The following is a 13,940-nucleotide window of genomic DNA, read 5'->3' as shown; positions in this document are numbered from 1 at the left end:
TCCCAGTGAAGAAGAAAATGAAGTATCTTGATGATAATTACAGAGAAGAAAGTCGTTTCTCCGATGAGTGGATTTAACATTTCAAAAGAAGGAAGGGCATTAAAAAATAAATGGCTATGAACCATAAAGCTAGAGAAGATTGTGAGTATTTTTGGGGGATACATTTGTGAATGTTGCCTATTCCCAAAACAGTTAGGAAAAGCTGAAGTAACTGGTTCGTGTGTATACGATATTTATCACCTTCTACCTTATCAATTACCCCTCTCCTGAGTCTCCTTATATTCACAAGGGCTAGACAGGTTGCCTCCTCTTGCATAAGCAAATGCTGCTGGTTCCCACTTCTGGCTATTTGAAAATAAAATCATTCTAGAGCTTTTAGAAGTTTCATACATTTCCTTTTGCTTAGAATACATTAATATATTGATGGCTACAGCACTTCTAAAACGTGTCCACAGATTCTTTGCTACTTCTCCCATCAAGAGGCATCCAGGATCTACGTCCTCTCCCCTCGCATCTTGAAGACTGGCTTATGACCAACAGACAGCAGCAGAAGTGCTGCTGGGGGACTTCTGAGGCTAGGACAGAAATGGCCATGCAGTTTTGCCTGGCTCTCCTGGGACACTCATTCTGGCTAGTAAGAAGTCAGTAAGCCAGCTGTCCAGGAGGAAGTCCAACTCTCCTTAGAACTACCCTCAGCTTGTAAAGCTGAAGAGATTATGCACAACTGCTCCTGCTGGAAGGCCTAGCTGAGCTCCTAGCTGCCAGCCAGCATCAAGACCAGCATGGGAGTGAGGCACATGGGGCACCCAGCCCAGGTGAGCCTTCTTCACAACTGCAGCTCCAGCCAATATGTGACTGCAACTACATGCAAGATCCCAAGCAAGAACTGCCCAGCAGAGCCCTCCCCCAAACTCCCAACCCACAAAATACTGAGCAAAATAAAATAGTTGTTAACACCCTGAAGTTTTGGGATAATGGATTACATAGCAACAGTAATGAATGACCAAAGAAATATTTTCTGACCAGTTCTATCGCTTTTTGTACTTTCAGTGGAAGACAATTTCAGACCCAAGTTGTAGTAGCCAGAATAGACTAGGTTACATAATTTCCTCTCCCTGTGGTAAAATAATTATCCCTGAAATCTCTGCAGCTTCATTCAACAAAAATGTATTTCCTGTTCAAGGACAGGTGAGCAATTCTGCTCTACCTGGTAAGTCGGGGAACCATGCCCCTGCATCTGGTGACAACTTCATCTCACAGACTGCACAGCAGGTGACATTAATTCTCAAATATTTCCATCTTACAGCATATCTTCATTCAGAAAAAGTGGCACACTATCTTGGCAATACCACTTCTTAAAAATTACCAAGCAGGGCATAGATTGGTGGCCTTCAGTACCCATTCTCCCTTTCTTCCTTTTAATTATAGCAACCTCCAAGTTTTAGAAGAACACACAACTGCCCAACTACAGACCACCTGCAGCCAAGTGTACCATGTACTAAGCTCGGGCCAATGGGACACAAACAGGAGTGATATGTGTAATTTCTAGATCACCTCCTTAAAGGTACTAGCCCTGTTTTCTCTCATTTTCCCTCCCCTCTGGCTGGTAAATGGTGATGCCTGGAGCAACCAAGTAAGTCATGTGTTATGGATGGCAGAGTTGCCCCATCAGCCTGAGACAGCTCACTTCTGGACTGAGAACAGAAAAATAAAATCTATCTGGTTAAGCCACTCTAGTTTTTACAGAGAACAGAGAATAATGATGGGGGGTGTCATACTAACATAGTAACTAACTAACCACTTTTCACGCCTTCTCCCATTACCTACCTTCAATTTTATACTGATATACATTTTCACTGCCCCCTTTTAGTCTCTACTTTTGAATTTGCTATTACATTACTGAACTTCCACTTCTCTTTACTTAACTGAACTTCTAACTGACAGAGCGGCTTACTTTGAAGGCATGGCTCTCTGATGTAGAACACAGACAGTGTAGTGTGGGAGAGGGAAGACTGGAGTCAAAGGCTGATGATCCTGCTTCTCATCCTGGCGGGGGGGTCTTAGATAAACCCTCAAGTCCACTGAAATAAAGACTTGCAGCCATAATTAATCTCCTAAAAAGGGATAAAGGTTAAATATTAGGTCTTGCTTAGCTCCCTGGTCTAACATCTTATGGCTTCCCCACCCCATATTTTAAACTTAGCTAATGCAATGAAGGCAATCTGGCACCATGGCTAACAGTGCAGACTCTGGAATCAGAACAAATCTGGGTTTAAACCCCTTGCCACTTACTACTGATGTGACTATGGGCAAGTTACTATTCCAAGTCTCAGTTTCCTCACCCGTCAAATGGGGTTAATAGTGCTCTCATAGGATAGCTATGAGAATTAAAGGAAAAAATGCAGGTCAAGTACTTCGTATACTGGCAGAGGACTGAATGTTAGTTGTTATGATAACTCTCTGCCTTTCCACATGCTATTCCCTTTGCCTGGAATACCTTCCTCCTCTTGCTCCTGGGAAATTCCCTCACATTCATTATAACTCATGCCCTCTGGTGCTTTCCAACCTCCTTGGCCTGCCTGAAGCAATCAATCTTTCCCTCATTTGTGCTACTGAGAAGACATATATATTAAATCTGCTTATCACAGTACACTGTAATTGCCTGTTTAAATAGCTGCCCCTCCTCCCCGTGGACATGGTCCATGTCTTATTCACTGCTGAATCCAAGTACTCAGTAGAGTATATATTGTAGGTTCTCAAATATGTTTGAAATATGAACTGAATAAATCCTTGAATTCCCTCTAGAATCAACCCCTTTCTCTTCTGGATTAGGAATGAGGCCTAACTATTAATTATGTCATTCTTTCTATCAAAAGAATTGCCCTATCAAAATAATTTAAATTGAAGCCTAATTGGTACTGCTGATGTTCCAAAAGGCAGTTATCTGAACAAGAACATCTACAGATAAAGGCTCTCTAATGAGAATGTTCTTGTCTAACATTATATGTTTTTTGGGGAACTGTTAGCAGATGCAATTGAGAAGATCTTAAAAATCACAGCCAATAATTGAAAATGTATTGTTTTTGTAATAAGAAACAAATTATTAGAATTTTAAGGATAGAAAATAATTATAAGAATACTTAGCATGTATATGGAAATTCTTACTTTATCAAGTCTTTTCACTTGCTTCTTCTTATTGCCTTGTGATAGTGAAAGGAGTTGTATTCCTATCACATGGGAGGTCATATATGATCAATAAATACTATAGCAAAGACTCAAATCTGTTTTGGTCAACTTCTGTGGCCTTCATAGTGGCTGTTGAATCCAGACTTCAATAAAATATATTATTATTATTTGCAGTTTTCTAGAGGGAAAGAGAATATATCTATGGATCCATCTTTGAGTAGGACCAAGATTACCATTCCCCTTAAAGAACTCAATAATTAAGTTTCTGAAGACAGTGATAATATGTAGTCTTAAAAAGTATAAGACATTTTAGAAAAGAGAAATTTAAAACACCAAGCATTAAAATAATGAAAATACCTCAATGCAGATGTGATGCATTCCTCCAGCCTTGTTTTTCTGCAGAAAACCTGCAACTGGACTGTCACTTCCCAATGGATGAAGCAGTTCCATCTTGGTATTTCCCAGGTTGACAAAAACAACAGATACTCCATGCTCAGGAAGAGGGACCGCCTCACTTACCTGGGCCCCCAGAACATTCTTATAAAATGCTTTGGCTTTTTCCAAGTCTGGCACTGCTATCGCTACATGATTGAGGCGACCCAGGTTCCATACAGGACCTGCCACGTGATGCGAGGACTGTGACGTGGAAAAAGTTCTTACTGTTGGAAACGGAATTTGAAGTCTGGAAAAACGCCCTGAAAAATTGAACAGCCATTGATATCCTTCTTTTGAGAATTAATGCACTTCTAAAATTAATTTTTTAAAAAACGAAATAAGTTATACATGTAAAAACTACATATCTATTCTTTTTATTACTGAAATTAAATCAGGGGAGATAAATGGAAACACGTAAAAATTACTTACTCTGTTCTGAAATAACCATCTGAAATTAAAAAGCTAATTCTGAGCTTTTTAGATTCAGAACAAAGAATGACATTTTTCATAATAATTTATATTTACTGATAACACTTAAAGGAGAGCTGCATATCATTAAGAATTACTTGTTATTCTCTGCATTTCACAAAGGGTAAGTTTGAATATGATAATGAAACAACGTACATTTACTGATGAGAACAAGCCATTTTCTTCCCTATCTATAACCAATTTTTTGTCTTATATTTTATAATAAGTTCATTAAAGCCATGACCCTACAGTACCTTTTAATGTGTAGTTTATTTTAATGACTACCAGCTAAGGAAAATATCTGATTGTTGGGGGAGAAACAAGCAAAGATCAAGAGGGTACTTAAAATTATGAGAATTTCCTGAGACCAGATTTTTTTTTTATTGTTTCTTTTTATAATTTTGAAGGATTAGAAGCAGAACTCCTTCTGAATGTGAAGAAATCTCTTTCAAGAGGTCTGCAATGTGTTCTCCTCATGTGTTACTGTTTCCCAGCCCCCAAAACACTACACGTTAAGAGCCAGATTCTCCCTGGAATGAAAATTATACGCATGTACAAGGTCTAAATATAATCTAAAACTACATCACTTAATAAAAAAGCGTGAAATAGCAAACTGAAGAACACATATCTTATTTATTTATTTTTTTGTGAGGAAGATCAGCCCTGAGCTAACATCCCTGCCAATCCTCCTCTTTTTTGCTGAGGAAGACTGGCCCCGGGCTAACATCTGTACCCATCTTCCTCCAGTTTATATGGGACACCGCCACAGCATGGCCTGACAGGCGGTGCATCAGTGCGCGCCCAGGATCCGAACCCGGGCCGCCAGCAGCGGAGCGTGTGCACTTAACCGCTAAGCCACGGGGCGGCCCCAAGAACACATATTTTAAACAACAGGCTGTTAGCTCTTAATGAAAAACACTTTAAACAGTGCCTAGTATCACAGAGCTTCAGCTAACATAAAATTGAATTTCCCTTTACTAAAATTTTTGATAACAAGGAAAATTCAAGTGACACTATTTGATTTTGTTTAAGACCATAAACTTTGTTGGGAAAGATAGTCTTATGCTCACAATCTTTCGACCCCCACTCAGCCGCATAAAGATGGGCCTTGGGCCTGGCCAAGAGATAAAGAGCCCACACAACCTGTGCCGGGCTTATCACCTTGTGTGGGACTATCTTTCCCTCTTTCAGGCTCAATGAATGCTCCTTTGTCTCTGCTTTAAAGCATGCACGTCATATGGCCAACCCCACTGTTATATGTGTCCTCCACCAGGAGGGGTAGGGTACTTTCTATTGTGGTACAAGAGGGGTGTGCATAGGCAAACTGTCCTATGCTGGCCACTGGGAGAGACCCAATGGCCATGGGGGACAGACACCCACTACTGAAGCTGACCTTGCTCTCTCTTCTCTATGTAGTATTGTTCCATTCAGTGCTGTGTTCTCCTTGGTGACTCCGATACCAAGATGCAATGAGCAGAAGAGTTCAGAGTCCTCCCCTGGGATTGGTAAGTGGTGCATGGTACTCTGCTCAACAAACCTGATACATTATAGCTCAGGAGAACGCAAAATTCAGCCTAAGATGGTCTTCTGCTATGCTCCAGTCTGTTATTATTGATTACTGAAATACGCAAAGGTTGTCATTATTAATAGGCTGACATAGCCTGGTTCTATGGACTCACTGTATTACTGTGAAATTCAAGTGCATACCAACCCAGTACACACATAGATAAATGTATAACTGAAAGTAAATTTCATAAAAAGAATACCTAATCCTCAGTAAACGTGATGTGCTCTGATATTTTCTACTCTATTTTATTTCAGTTTAAAAAAAATATTAGTGGGGCTAGCCCAATGGCACAATGGTTAAGTCTGCATGCTCCGCTTCGGCGGCCTGGGGTTTGCAGGTTTGGATCCCGGGCGCAGACCTATGCACTGCTCATCAAGCCATGCTGTGGCAGCGTCCCACGTATAAAATAGAGGAAGATTGGCACAGATGTTAGCTCAGGGCCAATCTTCTCAGCAAAAAGAGGAAGACTGGCAACGGATATTAGCTCATGGCCAATTTCCCTCACCAAAAAAAATATATATATTGGTACTCCCTACCCACTAAATATCTACCTTGCTGGTTTGCTGTGAAGATCAGATATTTGGTGTAAAAAATATAATACAGTGTCAGTCATACATAATAGGTGCACAATAAATTCAGCCATTCTCATTGTTAATGACATACAATGATTGTTTGCTAGTTGACTGGCATGCAGGGTTATCTGCAGAGACCAAGAAACTATCTTGAGGGCATGGCATTTAAAAATGCTAACCCCTAACAAAATCATTGGTCAAATTGCTCTTCCCTTCTTTCCTTGCATCTCAACTACGTATGCAATTTGCAATGAAAGTTCAACACAGAATGTATTTGTAGTAAAAAAAACTGTCGATAGGATCAATGAGCTTTAGAGTAATATGCACATTAATAAGTTGTTTGCTCTGTGAAATTTTAAGGGTATGTCAAATACTGAGTCTAGGTATTTCTGAATTCTCCTTACCAGCATCATCTCTACAAGAGGTGGGGCAGCTGCAGGTTCTTTGGCAGATGTCCTATTACCAGCAAAGGAACATACAGAAATGTCTAAGGAACAAATTAGATGTCCAAGTGAAGGTAAAGTTTTATATATTATGCCAGTTTGCTTTAGGGATATTTCAAAAACTCTGACACTAAAAAGGAAGCCCAAGCAATGCACGTTATTGAAAGCTTCACTGTAGTCTGTCTCTGTAACTTCCTTATCATTTGGAAGTGGGAGAAGAGAAAACAGTTTACTAGAATAACTGGTTCTTTTTCCTTTTAATAGAACACAAAATCTTCTTTATATGTTAAGAAAATAGATAATAACATCTTTATATAATATAAAAATCAAGACTTTACAGCTATATAGGTTTATCTCATCTCAAGAAATGTGAATTAGTTTGAGAAAGGAAACATCATTTGATTGGTTTTATTTGGTCCCTGAAGCATATGTTCTAGGAGTCGGATAAAAATAAATACAGTGATACTAGTACGAATTCAATAATTCAACTTCTTTAAAATGAAAGGTTAAGGATATAAAAATGGCCAAAAAGTACATGATGAGATCCTCAATATCATTAGCCGTTAGGGAAAAGCAAATCAAAACCACAATGAGATACCACTTCACACCCACAAAAAAAGTGTTGATGAGGATGTGGAGACACTGGAACCCTTTACATTGCTGGCAAGAATGTAACACGGTGCAGCCACCACGGAACAGTTTGGCAGTTCCTCAAACAGAATTACTGTGTGACCCAGAAATTCCACTCTTATATACCCAAAATAATTGAAAACAGGGACTCAAACAAAAACTTGTACACAAATGTTCATACCAGCACTATTCCCAATAGCCAAACAATGGAATATTATTCATATGTGTATAATGGAATATCATCCATACAATGGATATGAAGTACCAATACATGCTACAACACGCATGAACCTTAAAAACATTATGCTAAGTGATAGAAGCCAGACATAAAAGGTCATATATTATATGACTCCATTTATATGAAATATCTAGAAGAGGTAAATCTATATGGACAAAAAGCAGAATAGTGGTTGTCAAGGGCTGGAGGCAGGAGGGAATGGGGAGTGACTGCTTAACTGGTATGGGGTTTCCTTTTGGGGTGATGAAAATGTCTTGGAACTAAATAAAGGTGATGGCTGCACAACACGGTGAATGTAATAAATGCTGCTAATTGTACATTTTATTTAAAATGGTTAATTTTAGGGCCGGCTCCGTGGCTTAGCGGTTAAGTGCGCGCGCTCTGATGCTGGCGGCCCGGGTTCGGATCCCGGGCGCGCCCCGAGGCACCACTTCTCCGTCCAACGTGAGGCCGAGTCCCACATACAGCAACTAGAAGGATGTGAACCTATGACATACAACTATCTACTGGGGCTTTGGGGGGAAAAACTGAATAAATAAAAAATCTTTAAAAAAAAATAAATAAATAAAATAAAATAAAATGGTTAATTTTATGTGAATTAACTTAAAAAAAAAAAAGGATGATCCTAATATTAAAAGTCTATGGGTGAAATGTGAAATCCTGTAGGCAAAGCAAATTGGGGTAGGAAAAACGGAATAAAGGAGTTACAACGATATAGAGCCTTAATAAAAAACGTGTTCCTGAAAAGTTTGTTGTGAACTCACCTTTTAAAAAATTACAGTTTCTCCTTTGATTTTTGTCAACTTTTAAAAGACATCTTTATTTCAGGTTGTCCTCCAACTGGTAGGAATTCACAACTCTTTAGTTTTAGGTTTCTCTGGCTCCCATTTCAGAAAGGTACAGCAGAACTGCATTACTCTGAACTCCATAATGTATAATTTGTGACTACTTTAAAAAGAGTCACTTTGCTGAATAAACTACAATGTGTAAATGTGTGAATAAATGTATCATATACTTAAAAACAGGAGTGTTAAAAAAAAAACAGGATTGTAAAGATGAGTATCTCGAGATTTAAGAAACAAATGACGTTTACACATCAGGAAGTTGATGTATAAGAAATAGATATGTTACCAAATCTGGTGTTGTATGTTAAGTCTAATTCCCATCTTTCCTTCAATATTGGTTCTCGCTAAATACTTTTTAGTGAGTGGACTTAAAAATAACATTGCATTTCTTTCCATTCAGGTTGCACTTATTTCAGACCAGGCTTTCTAAACATTGTCTCCAAATAAGTAAAGGTTTAACTGCAAGGGTCTATACTCAAATACGCTAATACTAAGGGTACTTACTGTTTAAAGAAATTATATGTTAAATTTGTACACAAAGTGTCACAAAACTGTGACTAATCACTTGTAAGAAGGTTTTCTTAACAGGTTTATTGAAATATAATTTATGTACTATAAAGTTTACTTGTTTGAAACGTACATTTGTTTTTTGTATATTTGCAACATTCTGCAAATTTCACATAATCTAATTTTAGAAAAAATAAGTTTTTAAGTCTGAATTTTTGCACATCTGGTTTGAGGAGACATAATATACTTAGTAAGCCATTCATTAGAAGTGCCCTCAAGTTAGTTTGCTAAGAAGCCCATACGTTTTCAACATTCCACCAGTGGATTTCATAGCACCATATAAACAGACCACGTTTCTGTTACCCACTTACACACAACTCCATAATAAAAGTAAATCTCTCCTCACAGTCATGTAACTTGGCCACCCTTGTCTCTTAACAGATTCAGTTTCCATTTTCAAACCTAACTTTTTCATGAAGCCAATCCTTTGCAAGCCAAATTGGAACTTATTGTGTGTGTTTAATCTGATTCATTTTTCTGAGCTTCTCCTGTTTTTCTGTTAAGTTTTCTGTTCCTTAAAAGCGGGGTCATAACATAAAATTACCATACGATACACCAATCCCACTTCTGGGTATATATGCAAAAGAATTTAAAGCAGGAATTCAAAGAGGTATTTACATACCCATGTTCACAGCTATACTATTCAAAGTAGCCAAAAGGTGGAAATAACCCAAGTGTCCATCAACAGATGAAAAGATAAACAAAATGTGGTATAAACATACAATGGAATATTACGCAACTTTAAAAAGGAATGAAATTCTGACACATGGTACAACATGAATGAACCTTGAAAACATTATGCTACGTGAAACAAGCCAGTCAGAAAAGGACACATATTGTATAATTCCACCTATATGAGGCACCTAGAGTAGTAAAATTCATGCAGAGAAAGTAGAATAGCAGGTTACCAGGGGCAAGGAGGAGGGGATAATGGGGGAATTATTGTTGAATGGGTACAAAGGTTCAGTTTCAGATGATGAAAATGTCTAGAGATAGATGGTGGTGACAGCTACACAATATGAATGTACTTAATGCCACTCACCCGTACAACTAAATATGGTTAAAATGGTAAATTTTACCCTATGTATATTTAACCACAATAAAAGAAAAAGTGGGGTCATTTAAGGTTCAAGCACCTAAAATAGCAGGATACACTAAGGCCAGCCTTTGGAATACACTCTTTCCATTTATGCCAAGATGTGTATATAAGTTACAAAAGAAACATGTTATCTTTACCAGTATTCAGTTGTTGCAATAAACGTATTACTTGTTGGAAGTTATATCGCCTTTCCCTTAATTTTTCCCCCACTAACTATTGAATAAAAGTAATTCTAAAAATACACATACATAAATGCCTATTCTCTAATATTCAAATTATTATTTATATGTTCGCCTTCAGGTTTTGTAAGTATCACATAAGAGGCAGTGTGCCTGAGGGTTAAGAATGTGGGCCCTGGTGCTAGACTGCCCTGGTTCAAATCTTGACCCTACCACTAGCTGTGTAGCTTGGCCTAGTTACTCACACTCTCTGTGCCTTGGTTTTTCATACAGGAAGATAATGACTGACTGACTCACTCACTCTACCTCATAGAATTGTCATGAGACTAAAGTAAACAATACATATAAAGGTTTAGTAAAGTGCCTGGCACAAAGTACATTATTAATTCCAAGAATTATCATTACTGCACTTTTAGAAAGTTTATAGCAATAACTTGCTTATAAATGTAAGCATCGTTGACTTCTAATGCATTTTATGCTTTTAAAGGAGAAAGTTGACCATACATCTACCGTATACACAGTACTGCACTTATGTTAAAAATGTTATTCAATAACTAAAGATTGTATGTGGCCAACGTTTTGGCATACATAGTGTTTCTGTATTAACTGCTTCATTTCATCAATCCACAACTCACTACACTTTAAGACAAGGAGACTACTCTCCTTTCCCTCTGGAAAATTTACTGTGTGGGCTCTGATTTTAGAACATCTTTGGTAGTATTTCAGTACTTAGTGACTACTGACATCCTTGAGGAATAATGCTCCTGGAAGATATTATAAGTATAGTATTCTTTTTGCTTTTTGATACAGCAATACCGATTTACAACTCTTCCAAGTTAAAATTAGTTGCTGGGGCCAGCCCCGTGGCTTAGCGGTTAAGTGCGCGCGCTCCGCTGCTGGTGGCCCGGGTTCGGATCCTGGGCGCCCACCGACGCACCGCCTCTCCGGCCATGCTGAGGCCGCGTCCCACATACAGCAACTAGAAGGATGTGCAGCTATGACATATAACTATCTACTGGGGCTTTGGGGGGAAAATAAATAAATAAAATCTTTAAAAAAAAAAAATAAATAAAATAAAATTAGTTGCTTACAGTAACTCTCTAACTTACCTACACTGCTCACGACCGTTGTTTTAACTTGGGATCTCTTTTTAATATCATATAGAAGTGGAAACTATATAATTCTGCCTTTCAAGAACCTATAAGCTGGTTATTACCCCCAATGCAGATAGGCCCCAAACAGTCTCTGGGCATTCTCCACACTACCGGGATTTATCAGCAGCGGAGGACAGATCGATCCCAAGGTGTACCATGGGAAAACATCCTTCTGACTTGACCTCACTGTCCCAATAAAGACCCATGAGTTTATTTCATCATCAGAGTTACGCAACACTCCTATGTAATCTTGACTAAGTCTGTAATTTTGCCTAAGCAAACTGTGAAATCACAAATTCTGAAGTGGGAGTGAATCATGTGATAGCCCAGCTCTGCCTATTAGTCATCATGGCCAAAAAAATATAGATAATAGTAACAGTTCAGTGAGCAATTTAATCCTCACAATTACTCTATGGATCAGATAATATTACTTTTCCCATTAAGATACAAGGAAAACAAGTCTGATTAAGTAATTTTCTTCAAGGTCACACCAAACGGCAAAGCTGGGTCTCAAGCCCAGGCCTGTCTGACATCAGAGTTGATGCTGTTAAAATATTGTTTAATTTTCTCATTCCTCTGAAATTCTTTATCATTCTTTTGATTCTCAATTTTTAATCTTTAGTGCATGTTCTGTAAGCAATATCTACTTTCTAAAAGATGGCTTTCTAAGAGATAAGAGATGATTCTTTGTTTTATGAGCTCTTTTGCAAAGGACTATTGCAATGGTATGTGAGCTAAGACGCTGACTTGTATTTTACCAAGGAGAGGAAGGAGGGGCTGGGAGGGCATGTTATTATCAAACTTGAGTATCACCTGTTAAGCATAGACTCATTTTAACAAGCTATGCTCAGCCTGTTGTTACAGTACTTTTTCATGTGTACATATCACCTCTCTAAACTAATTAAGTGCTGAGACAGCTAAGTCTTACGGCGCACTTCTTTGTATGTGGCTCATCACTCAGCCCTGGTGACTTGCAATAACAGATGCATAAGAAATCCGGTGATTGGTTAGAAAGACTATAGTGATCAAAACAGAACTGGTTTGGGGCAGTCCCTTGGCTTAGCAGTTAAGTTCTCACGCTCCATTACTGGCGGCCGGGGTTTGGATCCCGGGGGGCGCACCGACACACCGCTTCTCCAGGCATGCTGAGGCCGCGTCCCACATACAGCAACTAGAAGGATGTGCAACTATAACACACAACTATCTACTCGGGCTTTGGGGAAAAAAAAAGGAGGAGGATTGGCAATAGATGTTAGCTCAGAGCCGGTCTTCCTCAGCAAAAAGAGGAGGATTAGCATGGATCTTAGCTCAGGGCCCATCTTCCTCACAAAAATAAATAATAAATAAAAATTAAAAAAAACCAAACAACAGAACTGGTTCAGTTTGAGGGGAGACTTCAAAGCAGGAACAGAACTAAGTTTCAACAGGTGGAACAGAGCACCTTCCAGAAGAGAAATCTAACATTAAAGGTTCCTCCCCTTGAACACTTTCTGAAGGTGCTAAGCTGAAGGATTTATCACACATGTTCAGGAGTCATTCTGAGACATTCTCACTTGGCACTTTCTTCCTAACAGGGAATTTCAGATTCAAGGAAATAGCTGCCCTCTGACGAGAGAGAAAGAAGACAGAAAGAAGAGAAAGTGGGTGGACTGCAGAGTCAGAAAACTTGCTTCCGCCATCACTGATTTTATCTAGCCTTTTTTTTTTTTTAAGGAGCTAGAGAGAACTCTAGGAACCTTCCAAATCCGTCTGCTTTTATCTTTCCTGTTAATATACAGGATAATAAATACATTAGGGCATGTGGGAAAAAACACTCCTTTGGTATTGTTTACACGACTGACCTTCAGGCCTTCCCAGAAGGATACTGCACGGGCTTGGAGTTCAGCTTGTGCTTTTTACAGGACCTGCCCTTTTTGCTGGTTTCCCCCTAGTCTCTTACGCTGCGCAGTAAAATAAGACTCACTGTCCCTGTGCCATTTACTTCATTACTTCTGTCCCAGCCTAGCTGTCCCCTTGGACAGGTTCCCTCACCTCCCTGGGGCCACATATAAAAAGTGGCAACGTCAACTGGACACCCCTCTCAGGGTGGCTGTGAGACTCAAATCCAATAACGAAATCTCCGCGCTAACCCGAGGCGCTTCTGGAAGATTCCCTTAGCCTAAAGGAGCTGACAGCGAACGCGAAATGCACCTCCAGTGCTGTGGCCACCCGCGGCCTCCTCTGGCCCCTGGCCTCCCGTCCCACCCCACAGAGAACCCCGAAGCTGCGGGGTATTCACCTACGCCCAGGGCGCCCGCAGCCACGGCCTTCAGCACGCACGCCATCTTGGGAAGCGCCCCACTAATTCCTGACCTGCGTCAGCCGGGTGAGGAGCTCGGCCTAGGGGCGGGGAGACCTGGCTAGGGGGCGGGGCAAGAGGCCAAGGGGCGGGGACAGATGAGGCTTGGGGGCGTGGCGAGTGTTGCTACGCTCCTAAGAGTGCTGGGGGCAGGCCTGATCTTCTTTTACAATACAACGTGTTGCAGCCACCTAGTGCATCTAGAGCAGAAACTTAAAG

The 13,940-nt window shown here is 39.7% G+C and overlaps 1 protein-coding gene across 1 annotated transcript in view; it reads right to left on the bottom strand.

Moving 5' to 3' along the window:
- Window positions 1–13,742, bottom strand: part of MCEE (methylmalonyl-CoA epimerase) — a 31,072-nt gene extending 17,330 nt beyond the window's left edge. Inside the window, exons 1-2 of the mRNA XM_014788602.2 lie at window positions 13,662–13,742; window positions 3,544–3,881 (exon numbers count right to left, since the gene is read on the bottom strand). Coding sequence (XP_014644088.1) covers window positions 3,544–3,881; window positions 13,662–13,707 — 384 coding nt within the window. The 5' untranslated portion in view covers window positions 13,708–13,742. The remainder of the gene's footprint in view (window positions 1–3,543; window positions 3,882–13,661) is intronic.
- Window positions 13,743–13,940: the final 198 nt, after the last annotated feature.

This window comes from Ceratotherium simum, chromosome 3 (genome assembly GCF_057802395.1).
Source record: "Ceratotherium simum simum isolate JZ-2026a chromosome 3, ASM5780239v1, whole genome shotgun sequence".
Lineage (NCBI taxonomy): Eukaryota > Metazoa > Chordata > Mammalia > Perissodactyla > Rhinocerotidae > Ceratotherium > Ceratotherium simum.
Note: the sequence above shows the minus strand (reverse complement) of the source record. Positions and strands in the feature narration are given on the sequence as shown.